The sequence below is a fragment of the Anopheles merus genome, chromosome 2R (assembly GCF_017562075.2).
Source record: "Anopheles merus strain MAF chromosome 2R, AmerM5.1, whole genome shotgun sequence".
Lineage (NCBI taxonomy): Eukaryota > Metazoa > Arthropoda > Insecta > Diptera > Culicidae > Anopheles > Anopheles merus.
Genome location: NC_054082.1, coordinates 5,961,769 through 5,983,380, shown reverse-complemented (window position 1 = coordinate 5,983,380; position 21,612 = coordinate 5,961,769). Strand labels below are relative to the sequence as shown.

Here is a 21,612-nt window from a genome sequence, read left to right as displayed (position 1 = left end):
GTGGTCGGCTGTTTTATCTCTACGCCTAACGGGGAGGAAGGTATAAACTGACCTATCCGAACGACTCTCTGGTCAGACGATCGCGAACAGGAGGATGCGTAATAAAATTAACGATCCGGCGCATGCAGCGATGGGGGATGATTCTTGGGCCTTTTTTTTTGGCCCGAAGTTGTATGTTTCGTTTGTTTGTTTGCTCATTTCGGTACCCCTTGCTCATGCCATTCACTTTCAGGATGAAAATAAAGCTACCTTTCCCGGTCGGCAACGGGCACTTATTGCTGTGTTGATATTGGCGCACTGTTACCTTCGTTAGTTGATTTTTTTTTGTTTTTTTTTTTTTTTTTTTTTGCTGCTATTTCTGGGTTGGATGGACAAAAATCCCGCACAAGCAGTAAGGTTGGGAATTTCCACGAAAAAAAAAAGCTGAAAGCGAAAGGTTCGGTTTGCCGTTTTCGGGTTGTAATTAGTAGGGCAGGTGTGGATGAGAAGGATCGAGATCGAGCCATATCACATGGGGATAGAGTAGTGTAGAATTAGTGAAGCATTTCGTGTGCACACATCAAGCGATTTAGCTGAATCGATATGTTAACGTTCGGATGTCTTGAAAGGACTCGTTCCATACTTCAACAGTTAGTCCCGAAACGATGAACCTCGCTCACTCGCTTTGGTGCGCATTGATGTCTTTTGTTTCGGTTCGGCTTCTGATCTTCCTATTAGATTTTCTCGTTTTTTTTTTTGGCGATCCCTCATTCAAAGTGGATTTTACAGCCGTTCGCTAAAATGTGCGAAAACGGTGAGCATTCCGTGCAGAACCATTAAAGGCGCTTTAGTTTTAAAAGCAACGAAACGATTCCCCCCTGGCCTTCAACCCGTGGCAGTGGCCGTACAAGCCGGAGCGCAGAAGTGCAAAGTGCCCAGAAATGGTCGAAAATAATTAGATGATCTTTTGCTTCACACAATCGATACAGATTTAGGCAGATTCTGCTGACATGTATGTTGGAGATGGAGTTGAAGATGAGAAGGGTTGAGCGTTCGATTTAAAGATTACCGGTTGCCTAATGGTACTTGTGTTAGGGGGGAACTTCTGTGCTTAATACGCAGCCCGTAAAGCTGCACAATTGTGCATCGTTAGAGGGCTTTGTGACTATCACTTTGTGGCCATCAGACTGTGTGTGTGTTCCATTCGCTTTACTGCCCCACAGACCCACTGCGGGATTTAGCGAGCGTGTGTCGTCAGTGTGTGGTTCCACTGTGAGATTAACCTTTAACTGCACATCTGTGTATTTAAGTTGTTTGTGAAGGAAGTAATTAAATTGATAAAGTATGAGTTACAAACTTTAATAGATATGAGCTCCCTAGAAGGAATTTAATTATCACCTTTTTATGTGCACTTTTACACTGCGTACACTTCAAGGGTTAGCAGCACTTGCTGTGACGAATCTTACTATTCTTCAGTGGCAATTGTTTCGCCCTTATTGTCTCGTGAGTGTGTGTAGTGTTTGCTTTCCCTTTACCTTTGATTGCCAAACGGTCCAGTAGTGTACGGAGTGACTCAGTTGTTTACCGTAATGCATTCAGGAATGTCTTGGACGTAGACATTTCACAATAAGGTTCAGGATTTTAAAGGGTTTTTTATTGCACTCAGTGTGAACGATCCTCTCCTCGCTTAAGTAATGCAATTTCCAGACATTTGCAACCAGCTTTTCCTTCTCAATCGCTTTCCAACTCTCCCAGGCTCGTAGTAAACACAGGCAAGCTTTAAATAATTATAATCTCGCTATTAGGCCCGCGCAAACGTTGTGATCGAGCTGATCTTCACTACCACTGCAGATGGAGCTCGCCCAACAGTCCACGGCTTACGAATGGTATGAAAGCGATTTGTCTTAGCGAACGGTGGCACGACCAACCTCTCAGCTTATGCATTCTTCATCTGAGGTTGAGGTGAAAGGTGGAGGAAGATCTAGTTTTTTCTTTCTCGCTTGCTGTGCCTCCTCTTTCCGCCGGCTTTATGATCGTTCCATTTTCTCGCTTCGGGGGAGGATGTGTACATAAGCACAACCCACCTTCCTTCCCCCGCGAACACCAAACATTGGAAAACCGGTAAAATGACACCACTCAATTCTGAGCTGCAGCGAAACGGTCCCAAATGCGAAAAATGCAATTGTAAGAAGCTGTGCCAGCCTTCGTTGTCGACATTGTCGATGAAAGAAATAGATGTCTAAAGCTAGGCTTAGCCTGGTAATGACGCAATGGTTAATGTAAATGAATGATGGTGTGATATAATTTGCTTGGGAAGAGGCGATCTTAGAGCTTGGAGGAAAAATCCCCAAAACCTCCGTGAACTCCTCGGGTGAAATTGCGGGTGGCCTGGCAAAGAAAGAGGCTTGCCAAAAGACTTTTTTCTGCCGCTGATCATTACGATCATTGCAGCGCATGGAGCGATCGCTACTCGGAGGAAGTACCGGAGTCGACGATCGGGTCCGACGATAGGAGATAGTATCGTTATTATGCATTATTCATGCTTAAATTATGTACGATTTGAATCTGCTGCTGTTGCTGTTGCTGCGACGATGATGGTGATGATGGTTCAAACAGAAGTACAAAGCAACTCGGAATTTGTGATTGCATTAGTAAGAAATGTACTTTAAAACAGAGCTCGATAATTGCGTGAGATATCTCCGCTGCAAGTCGGGCTGCAAGTCGTTTCGGGGAGACGGGTGTCATTTTACCAATTTTCTGTCATTTGATTTATTCTTTAATGAGTTGACGGGTCTCTCTACAAGACCCTCCACGGTTGCCCAACGCCGTCCGCCGAAGGGGGTAATTAGTGCGCCGGGAGGTATGAAAAGACTTAAAACCGATAAGATCACCGTTACGGGCCGAGGGGCAGATGCCTTTTGAATGGGATGCCTTTTTGGCCCTGTTTTTATGGTTGAACAAATTGGAGCTCCGAAGAAACGCGTGCCGTGCTAGCTAAAACAGTTGTCAAAAAAAAAAAAAAACATTGCATCTGTGTGTTGGGTAACTGAGAAGACTTTGACTATTGTGCTAAGTACACCGTGTACTGGGTTGATTTAGCTAAATCACCGCGCACTGCGCAACACCATGGTTACTGTAAGGTCACTGCAACCATTCAATTATGGCCCTATTTTCCCTAGAAAGTAGCTTGCTGAAGTATTAGACCGGCGATAGAATTATTGGCCGTCTTGGCCAAGGCTCCAAGGTACGAAGGAATCACACAGTCATTACTAAAAAGTGCCCCCGCATCGCTGGACGAAAGCACTCCTCCAAAAAGCACACACGCGAGGCCGTTAATCCACCCCAAACTATCAAGTGGCCGGTGGCCACTAGTGAGGCGGCATGAGAACTAATTGATTGACGAGGTGAACGTAACCGTAGCCCGGCCCGAGAGACTTCCGAACCCCCGTGGCCCATTCACAAGACAAGAGCCCATTTCTCTTTGCCAACAAGTGGGGCCCAGCGCGCGCCGATGATACGCGCAATACAGACGCTACTAGAAGTGTTCGAGGAAACACGGTTTGAGAAGCGGCTACAGCTTCATTCCAACCTGCTGCTCATTAGTAAGCCCCATTCAGCCGAAGCTTCGAAGCCAGCCGAGCGCAATTGAAGTCGCGGTAATTATGCAACCCAGCGGCGGCACGGACCTCCGTGTGCCAAACGATTCCACTTCCTGCAAATGTGCGCGGACATCGGATCCACAAAAACCGACCATCCAAGACAGAGATGTGTGTGTGTGTGAAAGAGGGGGGGGGGGGGATGATTTGATTGGCCACACGAATTGTTGTTGAACTCTGCGGCTTCTGCGGAGGCTGCTGCGTGTGCCGCTGTCCGTCCTTTTGCGCATCGACCTTGGCGCACCTGCACTGCGGGTGATGCGCGAGAAATAAGTTGAATTTAATTTGGTTACACTTTTCCACTCCATCTCTGTGCTCTCTCTCTCTCTCTGTCTCTGCCTGTGTGTGAAGTACCAGGTGGACATGCACTTGACTCACACTCACACTCTTGGAAGTCGTTACAAGGTCTGCCAAATGGCACCGTGGATTGTCGGTATGGCTGTGTTGACTCCGAAACTCCCTCGGGCCAAATTTCCCTTTCCGCCCGGTCGGACTGCCGAGAACCTACGAACCTGCCGCGATTGTCAGCGACGACATCTTTCACCTACTCTGCCGGCATGCATTAGGTCCGCAGGCTCTCCTCGGGCCAAGGTAGGTTGGGACGATGCTTCATCTGCCTCAACCTCAGCTTAACGGGTCAGATTTTATGTAGAGCCACTTACCGAAACACCCCAATCGATCGATTGATCGATAGACCCATTTATGACACCGTAAGTGGTCGAAATCGGGTGCTACTAGGCTTTGCAAGGGGTTGAGAAACACGCTCTTTCTCTCTGTCTCTCTCACTCGACACGCTGACAAAGTTGACCATCGGACGTCTGTGCACTACTTGAACAGTCTTAACACCTTTCCGTGTCGGTCCGTGCAAACACGACGTGCAACTTCTCGAACGTTTTGTTTGGCATAAGGCACCAACAAAAAAAAAAAAAAATGGCCATTTAATAAGCGTAACAATGATCCTCAAGAGATGTTTCACTGTTTGCCGAGGACTTCTTGAAGCGCGCCTGCTTGTCGGTGTGCCAAGACAGTAGTGGGTCAGTTCTAAAAAACCCTCCCATACCGTGCTGCTGCTGCTGCTGCTGCGCGCCTTCCAGGTAGTGGCGGGAATTCCGAGTGAAGGGAATCGGCTTGCTTAGTCGATGATCGTAGGAAGCAAAAACACGCGCGCGCGATCATCGGTACGAAACGTAACCGCAAAACGATGATGATGCTGTGGTGGAGCGCCGGAGCGGCGTGCGTAGCGTCGTGCGGAGTATGTAATTATGCAAGGTCAAACGGTTAAGACTCTCGCTTTCAAACTCCGGCAACTCCGGCAGCCACGTACGAATTTGTGTGTTGACCTGTTCGCATGGTGCCTCCCCGCCGTACCCGCGCTGGAGATGCTGGTGAAGCTGGAAGATTGATGGAACAAAGTGATGATTTGCGTAGCGGATCAGCAGCAGCAGCGGCAGCGGCAGCCCGGTCTGCCAAATTCGGGCGCGCCAGGGTCGAACACGCGGTGTGTTTGTCCGTCCGACGCGCAAAAGGGGAAATTGGTGTACCCATTCGCTTTCAAAGGCTGGCTAGCCCGGTTGTTTTCTTGCGCTGGCCTACTGGCACCTCGGGCATGTTAGGTCGGCCGTTTTGAATCAGTTCAGTTGGGCGAAACGGACCATGGCACGGCATGACCTAGCGAGGAAACATCATGGATGCTTTCTGTGGGGGGGAATCATCGGTTTGAAGTTATGTAAATTCGGAGGCCCCCCGAAAGCATCCGAGATTTAGACCGAACCGAATGGCTTCTCCCAAAACCCACCCACAGTACAGTACGAGCGTAAAATCGATTTATTCTGCTTCTCGTAGACCATCGCCAAGCCGTCTTGGGCGTCTCGAGCGAAACCGATATCTTCTGCCCGATTTGTTTGGCTTTGTTTCGTCTTCTGCCTCGACCGAACGATTGGCCGTTTCGGAAAGGGGTAGAATTGATTTGATTGAATTGTCGGTCAGACGGCGGACGGAGATCGGACGAGCTGAAACCAAAACCTACACCAGGAACCGTGTCTTGGTGACTGACAGTTTGCCCAGTCGTTATTCAATCCTGCTAAGCGATTATACATCCGCACCACACAGAGCCAACGCTCCAACGGCCAATGCGGGAAAGATTTTCTTTCTTTTGCGCATCCCCTGGCAACACGCGCGCACAAACGCGGCATCAGAACGAAAGCACAAAAAGCCCAACCGGGCAAACCATTAGCGTGGGCAACCCATTCATATAAATCTACCGCGAATGTGCACGGGGAGGAAATGCAAGTACGTAATGTAATGGTTCGCGCAAAAAGGGATTGCAACATGCCGCCTTTTCTCCGCACTGGCGCTTGCCCCCGAAGACGATAAGTGATGTTGAAGGGCGACCTTTAGGCGCATGCAGCGAGATGCTAGAGAGAGAGAGAGAGGGAGAGAGGGAGAAAGAATGGGAGGGAGGGAGAGAGATGTCCGTTTGCATAATCGAAGGAGCAAGTCGTGTCCTCATCTGCAAGCGAGGGAAATAGAATATCGTTAAATTGGGAAAGCGATGTGGATGGAGCGCTTGCAGGGAGAAGACTTCCCCAGCTGTACAGCTAACGAAAGCAGGAAGATCGAGTCCGCATTTCAGAAAGGTCACAAAGGAGAGTATGGAATTGAGATCGGATCACTTAAATGTAGCTCAAGGCGGTTAAAAATGAATAAAAACCAGCATTCGTGGAAACGTGGAGGGAAAGGGTTTATTAATTGTCAAATCTTTGAAATGCTGCTTCGCTACGAAGGTGATCTGGTTTGCGAAAGTGCGTGCAATCAATTTATGTCACCAAACATTTGGAAAGGGTCTGACCCTGTAGTAACACCCCAAATACACGTATGCATTTAAATTAAATCACTCTCGCTTTAAAGAACGTCCGTCCCGTCTCGGTGGCGTTGGAATGCAATCAATCAAGCGCCATCGAGCGCGTAACGTCTCTGCCCTTGATTAGGCTCGAACCGGTCGTATAAACGGGCCGTAATAGTGGGGGAGGGGGGGACCAGTTACTACAATCCAACACTAGTACGCTACAAACCCTCCCCGCAGTGGCTTATCTCACACACGGCGAAGAAAATAAAAACACTTAAGCAAAGCATTAGTCGTAGCCACTATTTCGTAACGTATTAATGGTACTGTTGTGTGTTGTTGTGTTTTTCCTTCTTCTTCTGGCCATTTTGCCTACTGCCCAACTATGCTAAATCGACACAGAGGGACAGGCAGGCAGGCAAGCTGGCAGGGAAGCCTCTCATAACGCACATTCCACGCGGTTGTAGTTGCATCCGCGACCCTCAAGCGGGGACCACACGATTGCGAATCTTCCCTTCCCGGATGGTTTTGGATGGCTTACGGAAGAGACTGGTTACCTTTCACCAAACACATGGACACACACACACACACACACACACACACACACACACACACACACACACACACACACACACACACACACACACACACACACACACACACACACACACTCACTCGGTACATGGCATCAAACATCGGCCATCCTCCGAATCGTAATTTGTCCGAAGAATCACCGAGAACCCCTCTGAACGCCCCTCCAAATCGATGGTGAGAAAGTGAAATCCCCCCGGGCTCCCCCGCTCAATCGTACCGGCTACCGTGCGCGATGGCCTTGTGACATTGCATTATCGCATTTGTCAGTGGTGATTAGCCAAACTATCGAATTAATTCCAAACAGGTCTCAGGCCCATCGATCTGAGCTATCTGCTGCCGTTAGGACCGAGGGCACTCTCCAGGCACAAGCGTACTTCAGACTTCCTTCAAAGCGGTAAGTCAAAACAAAAAAAAAAAACGTGCGAAATTAAATCCACTCTCCCAGACAACCCAGCTGGTGACGGTGATTTTGGGGCATTGCGTTCGGAATAAAACAAAAAAAAGACAACTTCAAAACCCTCTTCATCGCGCTAAAACGGGGGAAGGTTCCCAGGTTGGCGTCGGTTCGTCGGTTACGATTCGTTCACGCCGGGCGCCGGGGAGAAGGGCTACGCTGTGGGTCGCGGATGCGCGCCACCATGAATGGCGTCCGAACTCATCTTCCACCGACTTGACGGCCGACGGTCCGACCGCGGCTTTTCGCGGCGGGGTTTTGAAGCCCCTAACCGTTCGAACCGATCGTGGTGTGCGTGTGTGTGTGCTGGGGAGGGGGGAATGATGCCGCCACTCGTGGCGTCTTCGGATGCTGATGAGGCGTCGGATGCGCCTGGTATAAATAATCATTGCACTTCAAGACTCAGCAACAGTTTCAAATTGTGCATTGTTCCAGCAGCAGCAGCAGCAGCACCAAACCAAGCCGTCTAGAAAACTCGGTGGAAAACACCCCGTTTGTGTGTCCTGTGTTTCTTGTTGTGTTTGTTCGCTCGAAGGAAGCAATCCAAGCGATGAAGGTGTTTGTGGTGCTAAGTGTAGTGCTGGCGTGCGCTGCCGCCCGTCCGGAAGCCGGATTCTCGTCCTACTCGTCGGCCCCGTCATTCACCTCGGTCGGCGACTTTGGTGGCCCGTACTCAGGTCCGTAACCGTGCCGGCAAACCGTGACATACAGTGATCCGGGCATGTTCTGCCAGCGGAGCTCGGTCTCCAGTTCAGAATGCTTTCAGATCAATGCAATCTACCCACCCGGTGCCGGTAAACTAAAGAAAGCAACCTTCTTGTGTCACCCAAACAGGTAGCAGCTCGGGCGGAAGCGCCGGCTACAACTACAACCCGGCGCCGCAGATCGTGCAGAAGCACATTTACGTGCACGTGCCGCCGCCAGAGAAGGAGGAGGTCCACTATCCGCGTGTGAGCCCGGTAGCGCCGGCCCAGAAGCACTACAAGATCATCTTCATCAAGGCGCCGTCCCCGCCGGCCCCGAAGGCCCCGATCATCCCGGTGCAGCCCCAGAACGAGGAGAAGACGCTGGTCTACGTGCTGCACAAGAAGCCGGAGGAGCCGCAGGACATCGTCATCCCGACGCCGCCCCCGACCAAGCCCAGCAAGCCGGAGGTGTACTTCATCAAGTATAAGACGCAGAAGGAGCAGTCGCAGCCCAAGCCCGAATACGGACCGCCCGGCCAGTCGGGACCGTACTAAATCCGCTCCACTGCTGTGCTCATCCTTGCCCGCTCATCCATACCAGACCACCACACATCAGCCAGGAAATCATGCATTTTTGCCGCACTCCGAAGAGGGACTCACGAGATTAGAGACGGGATCGAGTCGATCGCTCGATCGCGAACCGAACGCTACCATTCCTGCTGTTTCGCAGGTCAGGGACGGATTAGCGTTCCGGTGCCTGTATATAGATCATGTATTGCTTTGTTTTCTTATTTCGATACGTATTGTTTTCCCTTATTCATCCTTTCTTTCCATCTACTATTATTTAGCGAGGAGAAGAGGAGAATCTTATATCAAGCGAGAGAGAGACATAGAGAGAGAGAGATAACAAAACATCGATAGACGACGAAAGGATTAGTAAAACGACGGTAGCTAAAATAGGAAACAGTTGGTACGGTTTCAAGCTGGCAAATGTTGAAAAAAGGAAGATAGAGAGAAGGAGGGAGAGAATGAAACAACCAGGACCAGGCAAAGAGAGATAGAGAGAAAGCCATAGTCGTTACCATTTGTTATTTATTACTGTAAGGATATCGCATACACACTGAGCGAGCGTTTCTGTTGCCCGTGCTGGCCCTTCCAGGGCGAGGCATCGAGGCGCCCCTCAAGTAGAATAAAAAAAGTAACGGTGACAAATTTTTTATTTAAACAAAACATGCTGCAAAGTCTTTATTTACTCTGGTGTGCTACTCCAATTCATTTACGAACGAATTGTTTAATAGTGCTGTGATGGGAGATGGTATAACAGCGACCCGCTGAACCCCCCCCCCCCTCACTGGGTCCGGAGTTAATTTGAGCTAATTTTACCAAACTGCGGAAGCGAAAGAGGTCAAAAGGCACAAACCATTTGAAAGCTCAAAGCTGCGGTAGAAAAAGAAGAGGAGAAGAAGGAGGAGTGAAAAATCTGCATGAGACCTTCGTACGATTGAGTGGGTTCGAGATGCTTCGTAAACTTGCACAACGCGTAAAGCGCGCGCGCGCGCGCGGAATGTGGTTCTGTTTTGATCCGTTTGCGGTCGCTGCAATCTTAACTCTACATTAGGAAGAGCGCCGTGAAGAGCGGATGATGGAGGGCATGACGACATCGGGGCGCCATACGCGCGTCAAGGAAAAGTGTAATTTCTATTACACACTCACGAAAACATCGTGGCTGGAGAAGCGGAGATTGAGAGTTGGAATGGGACCTGGGAGGAAGCGATCGTGATGGTTCTGTGCTGTGCAGCGGATTGGTGCACCACTTTTCGGACACTTTCCGATGCGTGGTTTCGTTGATGGATGCTCAAGGCTGGATGGAAATGGACTGGGGAAAAACAAAAACCCCTCAGAATGGTACAAATCGTTGTTGGAAGATGGGCCGAGCCTAGCAGTATGTGCAGGAGCTTAAACGATCCTCTTACATAGCAACGATTTGGAGCAAAGTCCAGTAATACCTCGTTTAGGATGTTTTGGGTATAATTGCTCCCCGGCGTCGGCCTTCCCGGGGGGGGGGGGGTCAGATGAAATGGGCAAAGTAATGGTTTAATTTTCGACCGGTTTACCTTCAGCCTGACTTGGTGCTGGCAAATTGATAATCGAGCGGCGATTTGTCCGGGTTTGGAGGGAAAAAAATCCCCAGTCTCATCATCATGTGAGTGGCCAGCCTGGCTACATACATTTGATTACAACCCCCGGATGAGGAAAAGAGATGAAGAGAAAGGCCACAGACATAGCAAAAAGGAAAGGGAAATTCAAAAGATGCTGATCGCGATCGCGGTCGTATGTGTGTGTGTGTGTACTCGATTATCGGGCACCTGTTGGGGAACATCGAGCTGCACCTTCGCGATACGTGACTTTGAACGAGCAATTTATGCTAGGCAGGCAGACATCGCCGCTGATGGTGAACATTAGGATGATTAACACGCATCTCGGTACTCGCTGGGAGTCCCGGGTGGGGGGACAACGGACGGATGGTGAAGGGAATGAACATTGCAAAAAAACCCCCCTAACACACACAAACACAACAAAAAAGATTGCAAAGAAAACAACCGAAACCCAAATCATCGGGCTCGGTGATTGTCCGGCCAACCCCACCTGATCGCTTCAGCGCCGTCCCGAGGCGACAAATCGTGGCCAATTCGCACCACTAATTACATACCATGCAGAGGGAAGGGGGTGGGGGGAAGGACGAGCAGAACATCAACATTATCAACGGGGCCCGGGAATGGGACTTGTTGGGGACCGGAGTGCCATCGCGCATACATTCTCTTTCGCGAGCGGATCCGATCATCGTTATCGATCAGCGCCGTCGAGGGCCCTTTCACAACGGTCCCGTTCCTTGGTAGGTACGCAACCACACTGCACCGGCCCACCTGGACAATGTGCTTCGGCCGGCTCGATCTCGATTGCATAAGGCGCCGTGGGGACGAGGAGATGGCAACACGGTAGACGAGTTCGTTGTTGTATTAGCTATGGGTTTTTTTCTTTGTTTTATTAACACACAACACCAGAAGAATGTTCAAGATTCGTGTAAGTGTTGGCAGATAGAGTGGATGGACTGCAGGAGTTCCTCTTTCCTTTTGTGCAGACGCGTCCCTAACTGAGCTAGAAGATCTGTGAGTTTGACTAAAGCTAACGAAGAATGGACTGTCCATCCCTAGTACACGTTCGACACGAATGCGTCGAGTGTGCCACCGACGGCCAGTGGCGCACTGTTGGTCTTGCTGCACTTGCCGCACGACTTCTTCGAACCACGCTGACGACCACTGCTGCTGCTAGAACTCAAGCTCGAGCTCAAGCCCGTGCTTGAGCCGTATCCCGTTCCGCCAGAAGAATAGCCCGACAGGCCAATGTTGGTCACTTTAATGCTCTGCGCCTTGTGGGCACTGTTGCTGCTGGCCGTGCTGCTCACGTACGACGAGGACGGTGCCAACGTGGAAGACGACGCAACGGAGTGGACGGTGGTCACCTTGACCGGTGTCGGCGTCGTGCTGTAGTACGATCCCTCCGTAACGACGATCGGTGCAAAGCTGCTGCTGTATACTCCACCGTACCCGGACAGATCGGCCGCTTCGTAGGCACCGGCGCTAGCACCACTGCTGAGGCTGCTGCTGCTGCTGCTGCTGCTTCCACCGAACGTACCGGCAGATGAGTGCTGCTCCTCGTGATGGTGGTAGGAGTGTTGCTCCTGCTTCTTGGTCTTGTACTTGATGAAGTACACCTCCGGCTTGCTGGGCTTGGCGGTCGCTGGTGCTGGCACAACGATCTCCTGCTCCAGCTCGGGCTTCTTGTGCAGGACGTAGACGAGCGTCTTCTCCTCGTTGACCGGCGGCTGGGGCAGCACGACCTTGCTCACGGTCGGCGGGGACGGCGCCTTGATGAAGATGATCTTGTAGTGCTTCTGCTTGGTGTAGGTCGGCAGTATCACTTTCTGGTGGATTTCTTCCTTTTCTTCCGGTGCGACATGCACGTACACGTGCTTGTGCACCTCCTCCTTGACGACGGGCTGCTGCACGTAGTGCACGGATGCTTCGTGGTGTTGATGATGGTGCTGCTGCTGGTGATGATGCGCCTGCTGCGATTGGTGCTGATGCACGTTGGTGAAGTATTCGACCTGTGGCTCAACGTGGTGATGCACCTGATGCTCAACGGTCTGATGGTGCTGTTGTTGGTGGTGCTGCTGTTGCTGCTCCTGATGCTGGTAGTGGTAGTGTCCGGCACTGGAAGATCCACCAGACACGGCCACCTGAGCGTGAGCTACTGGCAGCGACAAATGATGCTGCTGCTGCTGCTGCTGCTGCTGCTGCTGATGTCCAGAAGAAGCACTGAGGTACGACGAGGACTCGCCATGAGTAGCGGTTTGTGGAGCGTAGAAGTGCACCTGGCTGTGCTGGAACGGTGACAGCTGCTCGTGCGCTGGTTCTTCACAGTCGTCCACCGCACTGGCGGCCGCGGATGCACCCGTGCCGGCGGAAGTAAACAGAACACTAGCACTCGAGGTGGCCGAGTGACCACCGTGGCCCGAGCTGGTTCCATGGGGCGTGAAGTAACTGTAACCTTCGGGTCTGGCACTAGCCAGTGCCAGCGCCAAGGCACTTAACACTACAAAACACTTCATCTTAGAACTTCAGTATGGCACCTACTTCCAGCGAGAACTAGCTCAACTCACTGCCACCAATTGCGCACTGTTTGATGCGGGATCCGCAGACGCACTCTGCTCAAAAGTTCAACTGAGTCACTGTGTGAGGTTAGTATCTCAAACACTCCAAAACTCACCAACCGTCAACGTACGCCAACGGACACTCCCTGGGTACTGTCCAAAAAAAGGCACAACTGCTCCAGTTTTATATGGCGCACCGAATTTGTCCTCCACGTCCTTCTCTCCTGTGCGCCTCTGGGTCCCCCTTGTCCGAAGCTCAGATTATCACCCTCCTTGGTCTTTGGTAGTCCGGTTTTCGATTTGTACTCGAACGCTTTCCCCCCCGTCGGTTTCGTTCACGATATTCGGAAGGACATCATGGTCAGCATCGGCATCGGTGGTTCGGGCGCGCATTACATAATAATAACCAGGCCCAGGCCACCAGGTTGTGCCAACAACCCCCAAAAAAAACGCAAACAAAACGAAAACTGAAGCAAAAATGTGCGAGCAAGTGAAACGGTATCAGAGGGTCGGTTTGTTGCCGGTCGGCCGGTTAAGGCCTTCCTGCTCTTCCGCCTCTCGCTCCGAGCCCTGCACACGGGAGAAGGAAAGGAGATCAAATTAACCGAAGTCAGCTTCGCGCCCACGGACACTGGACGGCATTCCTGCTAAGGGGGGAAGTGTTTGTGGTCCCCCCCCCCCCACAACAGCAGCAGGACTGATTGGTTTCTCGCGTTCGAAGTTCGAAAGCAGAAAGCGAGAAGGAAAGTGACTGCATACGAAAGACAAATGTCCCGCCGCAAGGCGCATTGCAGTCTGCAACGAGTTGGCACTCATTTACCTTTTGTTTTGATCTTCTTGCCTGCGTTTTCCGTCGCCCAAGGAGCCAGTCGGTCGGATGGTCGGTTGGGGGTCCCCTGCCGGGGCCGGGGGTGGATTATCTGTTCGAGGTCAGCTCGGAAATCTCTCGGCCGCTGGGTCGTCGGCTGGTGCGAGATGACATCAGGAGCTGAAGAGTGGGTTACCCTTGCGCTCACGGTTCTTCAGTGGGTGCTGAAGGGCCGTATCAGCGCTCTCGGGTAACGTGTCACACTTTATCAGACCGGCATTGACGGTGGGCTGCTATTCCCTGCACCGAATCAATCTACCGATTATGCATAACGCGCCCAATTGTGTCACACACGCATTAGTCCGCGCCTCGGAACGGACCCCGGTGCATACGTTTGATTGTGTGTTTGATTTATGGCGTACAGGCGGACGGCCGTGCTGCCTAACCGGACAAGTCTTACGAGGTCACACGCTCACCTGTCACCCGGGTGGCGATTCCCGCACTCTCTTTCCCACCGGATCCGGCGCCCGGTGAGTGGTAACGGCGCTGTAACGCGGCTCCCGATGTAGGTAAAATTCGAAAGGGAGTACACTTTCTTCGGCTTCGATGAATTTGGCAATCGGTGACGTAAGAGCCAGCAAGCATTTCCGTTCCCTTTTATGCCCGCGAATCCCGAAGAGGTAATCTTAAGAACAGATCACTTGCGTAACAGTCCGTGGTCCTTTCGCTTCGAAGATTCCAGGAAGATCGGAAAGCTTGGAGTTTTTTGTTGTTGTGGCCACTCACCTGTCTCTTTCACATTACACCGCGTGATCCGAGATAGTGTTTGGCCTTGGCGAGTCGTCGTGTTCTCTTCGGGGCGATGGACAAACGGGATGTTGGACCGAAGCGGTAAAAGTGGTCTGTGTCCTTGGAATGTCTGCACGGAAAGCTGGGGGAGTTGACTTATGGAATGGGGTTTTCGGTGATAATAGCCATTCGTTGGTAGCTCCAGATGTTGCTCTGTATCGTAATCGATGCAAGAACTTTACACTGTGAGAAACACAGTTTCGACTTCAGGTGAATGTAAGCGATGGAATTCTTGCGACATGTTTATGATCACTCTCACTCTTATGATCACAGATCACTAGTGAAGTTGGAAGTGCGAATGCTCATACCAATCAGAGTGACCTACCCGCTGGGCATTCGGGGCAGGTCGTGTCAGAAAAGGAAGAAATTTAGAGGACACGCAACGATTGCACCTTGACGGAGGACGAAAACCGTCCAACCAGGCTGTTCGCTTCCTTTACTTCAAATTGCTTGGAACGAACGAACGGAAAGTGGGAAAGAAAACCGACCGATCGATTAATTACGGGCGTCTCGAGACAAGCTGGCCCTGAAATTACACACCACACCCGTCCGGGACACGCTGATGAGGTGCAAAAGAGGCAAATTGTACCCTTTGCTGGGGGAGCATATTATCGCTCGATTCTTGACCACCCGCACTACCCGCGGAGTATGCTGATTGGTAATTCGATTCGATGGCGCAAGGTCGTTCTGCTCATTTTCCGACTCCTCCTCCTGGGTACCACCGACACAGTACGGTGGAAATCGTACGGTGTTCTGCTCCAAGAATAGCTAACCTCGTTTCTGCGGTCGCGTCCGTTGCGTAGAGCGCGTTCGCGTTCCGGTGTCATCTGGTGGGCGCGATCGAACAGGGTGGCCGCCGTGCGTTCCTTACTTTCGACGTTCGAAGCGATTGTCTCGCAGTTTTAAGAAGCAGCAACAGGTAATACACGCACGCACGCACGCACGCAAACAGTACGCCTGTCCCAGTTTCTTCTCCGGCGTGTTCGGCACATTCTTGGCCGATCGGGTGGGTGAGTGTTTTGCTCCCGAAACCGGTTGAATGGCGCCATCGGCGCACCGTGCGTAGTGGATCTTGTTAAGGGACACGAGGGGTGATGATTGGAATAGAATGGAGCTCCTTACAAAAAAAAGGATACAAAACATGGATGCTTCATTTACAACCGCGAGAAACTTAGAAGCGATCGAGCTCTGTTAACTGTCTCTAAGCAAATGGCCTTAACGGTCGTCATTTGTTGCAAATCTACCTCAACGCATTTACGTCCATCATGCTCTGATCATCGCTTGATCGATGTTTCGCATCACAAGCGAGACAAAACGTCCGCCCTGCTTCTTGGCGCTGTGCTTCTTTCCCATCCCTTGGCTAGGACTAGGACTGTGGGGAGGAAAAAGTGCAGCCCGGCGTGAAATGAAAATATCATCCAATATCTAGGTTATGGCTTCCCGTGTGCGAGCTCGAGATGCTAGCACACCCTCGACCCTGCCCTGCGGTGCAGTTTGCTGCAGGTCGGACACAGGACACAGACACACACATACACAGCACATCGTCGTCGTCATAAAATTTTGACCGAACCGCGATGCATTTTCCGCACCCAATTTACGTCGGTACATCGCAACGGTGGTAGACTTGACATTTGCGGACCGGCCGGATCGTGTCACGCCATCCGAAAAAACCCCCCCCGCGGCCCTATGAGGCAGGGAGGGGGGGGGCCTGGCGGCCAGATCGGGTTCAGCTCAAATTGAGCGGAAATAAAAGATTGTCATCAACCGTACACCACCAGGCACCGGCCTAGCTCTAGCACTCTACGTGCAACGGGCCGTCCTTGTCCGATGAAAGTCCCAACCCAGGCAGGCAGGCAGGAATTGGGCGCGAAAATAAACACCCAGGAAATCCTGAGTACGCGAGTTTCGAAAGTGCCAAAAGCCAGCTCGCACGCTAGCCCGATTGGCGCACGGGGGTGCGCAGCGCACTTCAAAACGTCACCGCGACAGCTGAATGCATCAGTGAAAGGCAGACGAAGATGCAGAACAGTTGGTTTCTGCGTCGGGATGGTCGGCTGACAGGTTCAGGTTGGTGTGGCCGATGTAGCCAAAACCCTGTCAACCGCTGGCAGTGCAATGCCGAGAAGCCCTTTTCGGTTGGCGATGGAAGGTGGAGCTCGGGAAGAAGAGCACCATAAATTGCGTAATTCGGGGCGAAGGGACAAATTGGATGGATGGAGGCAGCCAGGAGCTACCAGAAGTGCGTGGCGCCTTGGCTTCAGCTGTCCGCAACAGTCCCTAGAGTCCGATGAGCTGGTAGTGCCGAATCGTTGATTGTGAACGGTTCTTTACGGCTTATCACACACACACGCACTGTCGGCTTCATTACACAGCGTTACGGAGTTGATCTATCGTGATCGTTGGAATTATATCAGACGTAATGACTACAGCAACCTGACGATCGCAAACTCGCTACTCACCCCCCAGGGGTCTACACATTCATCTTACTTCGCTGTTGAAGATCGTGCCGCACCTTTTGGATTCGATTCAACAAGTTGTCAGCGAAATATAATGTTATTGTTATTTATGAGACAGTTTAATTTGAAAGCCAAATTTAACTCGTTAACTCGTTGTCGCCCCCCCTTCCCCCTCTCCTTCTGGGGGTGTCTGCTGCGGAAGGTTGTTTTATGGGAACATAAAGTGTGGTGTGCACTTGTGCGATTGTGTGCGCGATAAAACCCCCGAAATGGAGTGCATCTGTTTTGAATCATTCAGGCGCAGGTTGGAGTCGTCGGTGGTGAGAGATTTTGAATGCGATGTAAATTACTCTGCAAGACTTTAATTTCCCGCTGGACGCGATGCTCGAAGGGGTGGAGAGAACCAGGTGGGAGACGCAGTAGCATCAACAGGTCGGCGCAGGTCAATCGATTTTTATGCGAGTGAGCGCTGAATTATGGGTATGCATTATCAAAGATCAGTGTTTATCATGTTTATTTGACTTTTATCTTTATAGCAAATAGCATCGCTACTTGTGCGTTGGATCTGTGGTCCAGACATCAAGTTGGCTGCTTTACAACAAGGTCGTCGCGTGTTCAAATCTTGAATTGACAGAGCTCTATTTACCTTTTCACAAGTAAGCCAGTAAGTCACGTAGGGCCAAATAAGAAGATGATGAAGAAGAAAGATACTTAGTAACAAATGACTCCCTCACTAACACCATCTCCAACGAAGACCTTGTAGAACAACGAGCATTGCATTAGAACATGGGCTCGTTTTAAGGTGAGTGGCTCTCGTTCTTTGGCATCCTTGAAAGTGCACACATTTCTCATGCCTTATGCGTCCAGCAAGCTCATCGGCGAATTGTTCTTCGTGCGGGGGTGGGGGCTACAACTACACCAGGTCACGCATTCGGTCACGGTTCGGCACGCTGTGATCTGCTCTCCAGATGGGATGTTTTTGATTCAATGTTAATAAGCGCAGGCACGTTTCGCCTCTGCACCTTTAAGTGCATTCTGTCATAAGTCGTGCTGGCTACTGTCAACCGCCGTGTCCCGTTCACCTTCATTCCACGAAGGTGTATCCATCTTGCAAGATTAATAGACCGGAGAAATAATTAAAGCAAAGCCGGGCGGGGGTGACATTGTAGCGAAATCGGAATGCATCCGTCCATCCTCCGTTGGTCCCTCTGCGGTGGTGCAGCGGTGCCAGTTTTCCATAAAAAGATGAGAAACTAATTTAGCACCAGGCTGGCTTTCCCAGTGAGAAAGAGAGCAATGGCAGCGAGAAGTTCATTATTTCGTTGACCACTTTTACTTCGGGGTTGTTTTTTTTTGCGCTCGCTCGACAGAGTTGCATAAATAACAGCGTGCAATTGCTTTAGGGCGCAGTGGGAAGAAGAAGCAAAAAAAAAGAGCGCAAAGATCGGCAATGTTTTAATTTTCGTTTCATTTGTTTGCACTTAAATTGCCGCGGCACTGGTCAAAGGCGACGGTGGTGCTACTGCGATCATGATGGGAAGTAGTTGCACCCGAACGATCGGGCGCGTGAGACGATTTGCGCAGCTACACGGTGTGCTTTATTTTAGCACAAGAGCGGTAAAGTGAACCAACTCATTGGAGCGCGCAGATCCACTGGAACCGTGAATTCCACTGGCTGATGAAATTTGGACAAAAGCTCTCTGTCACGAGCTAACGGGCCACTGTTCACGCTGGCCATTCCTGCTACAGAGCGACGGGAATGGCTTTTTGACATGGTTACAGAAACATTGTTTGCTAAACAGCGAACCGATCATATCGTGAAAGGTAACCGGCAATAAAACAAACGACCGAATCGTTACCCAAACGGAAAGCACCAGAAGTCGGCGTGGGTAATCTGAAAGCAAATCAATTCGTTTCAAAACCATGCCGGAAGAGAGAGAGAGCCCAGAGAAAGAGTACCGGAAGGTGAGAGTGCTTGGGATACTCCAAAATTTGATTTGGATGTTGGGAAAGGGGCCGGTCTCATGGTACAGTCGTCAACTCGTACGACTTTACAACATGCCCGTCATGGGTTCAAGCCCCAAATAGACCGTGTCGCCATACGTAGGACTGACTATCCTGCTATGGGGGGAAATCAATAAGTCACTGAAAGCCAACCCCACAAGTGGGTTGGCAGGCCTTGACCGGCATCGGTTGTTGAGCCAAACAAGAAGAAGAAGAAGTTGGGAAAGGGGGAAATTCTTCACTTTTTTTCGCTGATTGTGGGAGAGATTGGATGTGATTTGAGGGTCAGTTTGGTATGTTATCTTGCTAGATAAAGACAGTGGCAGTAAGTAAGAGTAGTAGAAGATGGTCTTTTATAGACCCAAACGCGCTATGGATTGGCTACAGTGTTACAAACCACACACGTGTGACTACAGGAACATCAGACTTCTCAGGAACTTGGAAAATCAAATGTGACCCAATAGGCGTTATTTCAGAAGCTATTTTAATTCAATTACACCATCACTTCCAGCAACTTCCAGCTCCGACGGCTTTGGATCTAATTGAAATGTTGTCTCCCTTCGGCGACTTGAAATATACAAAACGGCATCCATAAAACAAATACAAATCACGCCTCGTCTAATCCCGCCGCTAGAAGTGCAAGCACGCGCTCAAGTAGCTGACGGCGGCGAATGACTAATGATCGAATAGCTGCCGATCCCGTGCACTGCTGCACGTGCAGGGTGAGTGTGTGTCGTGGAGTCGTAATCCCCGGGCCCAGCTCTCGTTAGACTCCGATCCACATTCACAACACATCATAATGGCTGAAAAGCCGGGGGACAACACACACTTGGCGGGATGTTTTGGGAGTTTTGGGATCCTGGGCCACCTTCTGCCTAACTGGTGAAGTACCTGAGCGAGCGAACGAGCAAGAGAGAGAGAGAGAGGGATAAATAGAGAGTGTGCAAAGGCGATGGAGTGAGATCGTGACCGAGTCGAACAAATGAGCACGCTGCGCTGGCTGAACCGCAGTAATCGACATATTTATAGAATCTCCAAAACTTATGCAATCGGAAATGTATACCCGCCGGGGGGGTTATTTTTAGCGCGTCCATAAGGCCTGGGTCGGTCTGGGCGGGGTGTGTGTGTGTGTATGGCTGTGTGTGGCTGTGTGTATCGTTTGACTCTGCCTTGGTATCTTCCGCCAAGAGAAAGGAGAAAGAGAAGCAAGGTGATGGAACTCTGCAAGGGGTCTTGTGTTTGATCGTGACGAAGCCAACTGGGTTACAGCTGCTGTGGAGGCCCGGTTTATATTACCACCACAACCCCTCCCCGCCATCCCAAAAGGGTGACTAAAACAATGGCGCAGATTGAACCTTAAATAGCGCACCGACAGGGTGTTATTAGCGTTGATATCGTGTTGTTAGCGTTAGCCGATACCAGATACCTATTGCCAGCATTTTGGCGAACAGTTTGATTCGATAATTCATTAGCCAGCCGGAGAGCGGGTCAAAAGAGCGGCGTCCAATGCCGGTCGCGTATTTTGTTGCCGCTTGTGTAATCGGATCCGGATCGGTCCCGGAGCGGTAGCTGTGGTTATCTAGTTCGATCAAAAACACGCCCGTCGGATCAATCAGGGAGGTTGGCGACCGCGAGGCAAAGCGAGAGATCATTCCAACAGAAGTGAGGGAAGAATGGACGATCTTAATCAAAGGAGCCTAACGAACGAGACATAGCCCCTACGGTGCGTATGAGTAATGATCCCTGTGGGGAGAATAATTGATGGTCGAAATTGGCATGCTGGGAATGTCCTTCGGTGAAAGTGATCGCGCTTACATAAAATCCATACCAGGTAATGGAAGTCTTTGGATAATAATTATGTTGAATTTTTAATGTTTCTCTCAGAACTCGGAACAGAACTACAAAATGATATGCTAAAACTGTCATCTACCGTCACCACCAAGCGTCATCTTTCCAGGCTCTCTAATCCCGCATAGACACCCATCGATAGCGTGTATCGATCATGGCCTGCTGGCGCTCACGCACTTCACGCTTCGCCTGTGCTGGATGAGCCGTAGTGCGTGCAGCGTGCGAGCGATCGCGACACATCGGAAACGCACCGAACTGTCACGCACTGTGCACAACAGAGCCGATGCGAAGGAAAGACGATCTGACGTTTCGTGCGTGCTAAAAATAAAACTTTATTAAGTGTATATTATCGGTTGCGTGGGAAGCGGCGCGCCAAGGTGCGAGTCTGCGAAAGGGACGAGCTGGGAGCTCCCTGTGGGCGTTCACAAAACACACACGTACACACAAAACTCCTTCATACCTAGTGACACGCATCGGCTCTGCTAACTCCCCCCTCCCCGTCCCTGATCATGACGTAACAGAAGGGAGGCGCGAGAGTATATTGATTACTATCAGCCGGCTTGCCGGGCGCGGAGGTGTGTTACAACCCAACCCAAGATCGTGATCGATTGTTACGTGCATCTTCCCCATCGTGCATTGGATTGCTTTACGCACCATTAGAAAATGAGAGAGAGAGAGTTCTCTCACATCTGTAATGCTGGTGAGAAAAACTGATCACATACACA

The 21,612-nt window shown here is 50.8% G+C and overlaps 2 protein-coding genes across 2 annotated transcripts; one reads left to right on the top strand and one right to left on the bottom strand.

The window, feature by feature from the left end:
• The first annotated feature begins 7,946 nt into the window (after positions 1 to 7,946).
• Positions 7,947 to 9,437, top strand: LOC121591050 (titin-like). Its single transcript, XM_041911392.1, has 2 exons — positions 7,947 to 8,202; positions 8,360 to 9,437. Exons 1-2 carry the CDS (start codon positions 8,076 to 8,078, stop codon positions 8,764 to 8,766), a joined length of 534 nt encoding a protein of 177 aa, XP_041767326.1. The 5' UTR covers positions 7,947 to 8,075; the 3' UTR covers positions 8,767 to 9,437.
• Positions 9,438 to 11,224: 1,787 nt separating this feature from the next.
• Positions 11,225 to 13,065, bottom strand: LOC121591048 (homeotic protein female sterile-like). Its single transcript, XM_041911390.1, has one exon. The coding sequence runs from the start codon at positions 12,878 to 12,880 to the stop codon at positions 11,420 to 11,422; it is 1,461 nt and encodes a 486-aa protein (XP_041767324.1). The 5' UTR covers positions 12,881 to 13,065; the 3' UTR covers positions 11,225 to 11,419.
• Positions 13,066 to 21,612: the final 8,547 nt, after the last annotated feature.

Coding starts and splice junctions, on each gene's coding strand:
- LOC121591050 (XM_041911392.1), top strand. CDS start 8,076: ATGAAGGTGTTTGTGGTGCTAAGTGTAGTGCTGGCGTGCGCTGCCGCC. Junction 8,203..8,359: donor CTTTGGTGGCCCGTACTCAG/GTCCGTAACCGT, acceptor TCACCCAAACAG/GTAGCAGCTCGGGCGGAAGC.
- LOC121591048 (XM_041911390.1), bottom strand. CDS start 12,880: ATGAAGTGTTTTGTAGTGTTAAGTGCCTTGGCGCTGGCACTGGCTAGT.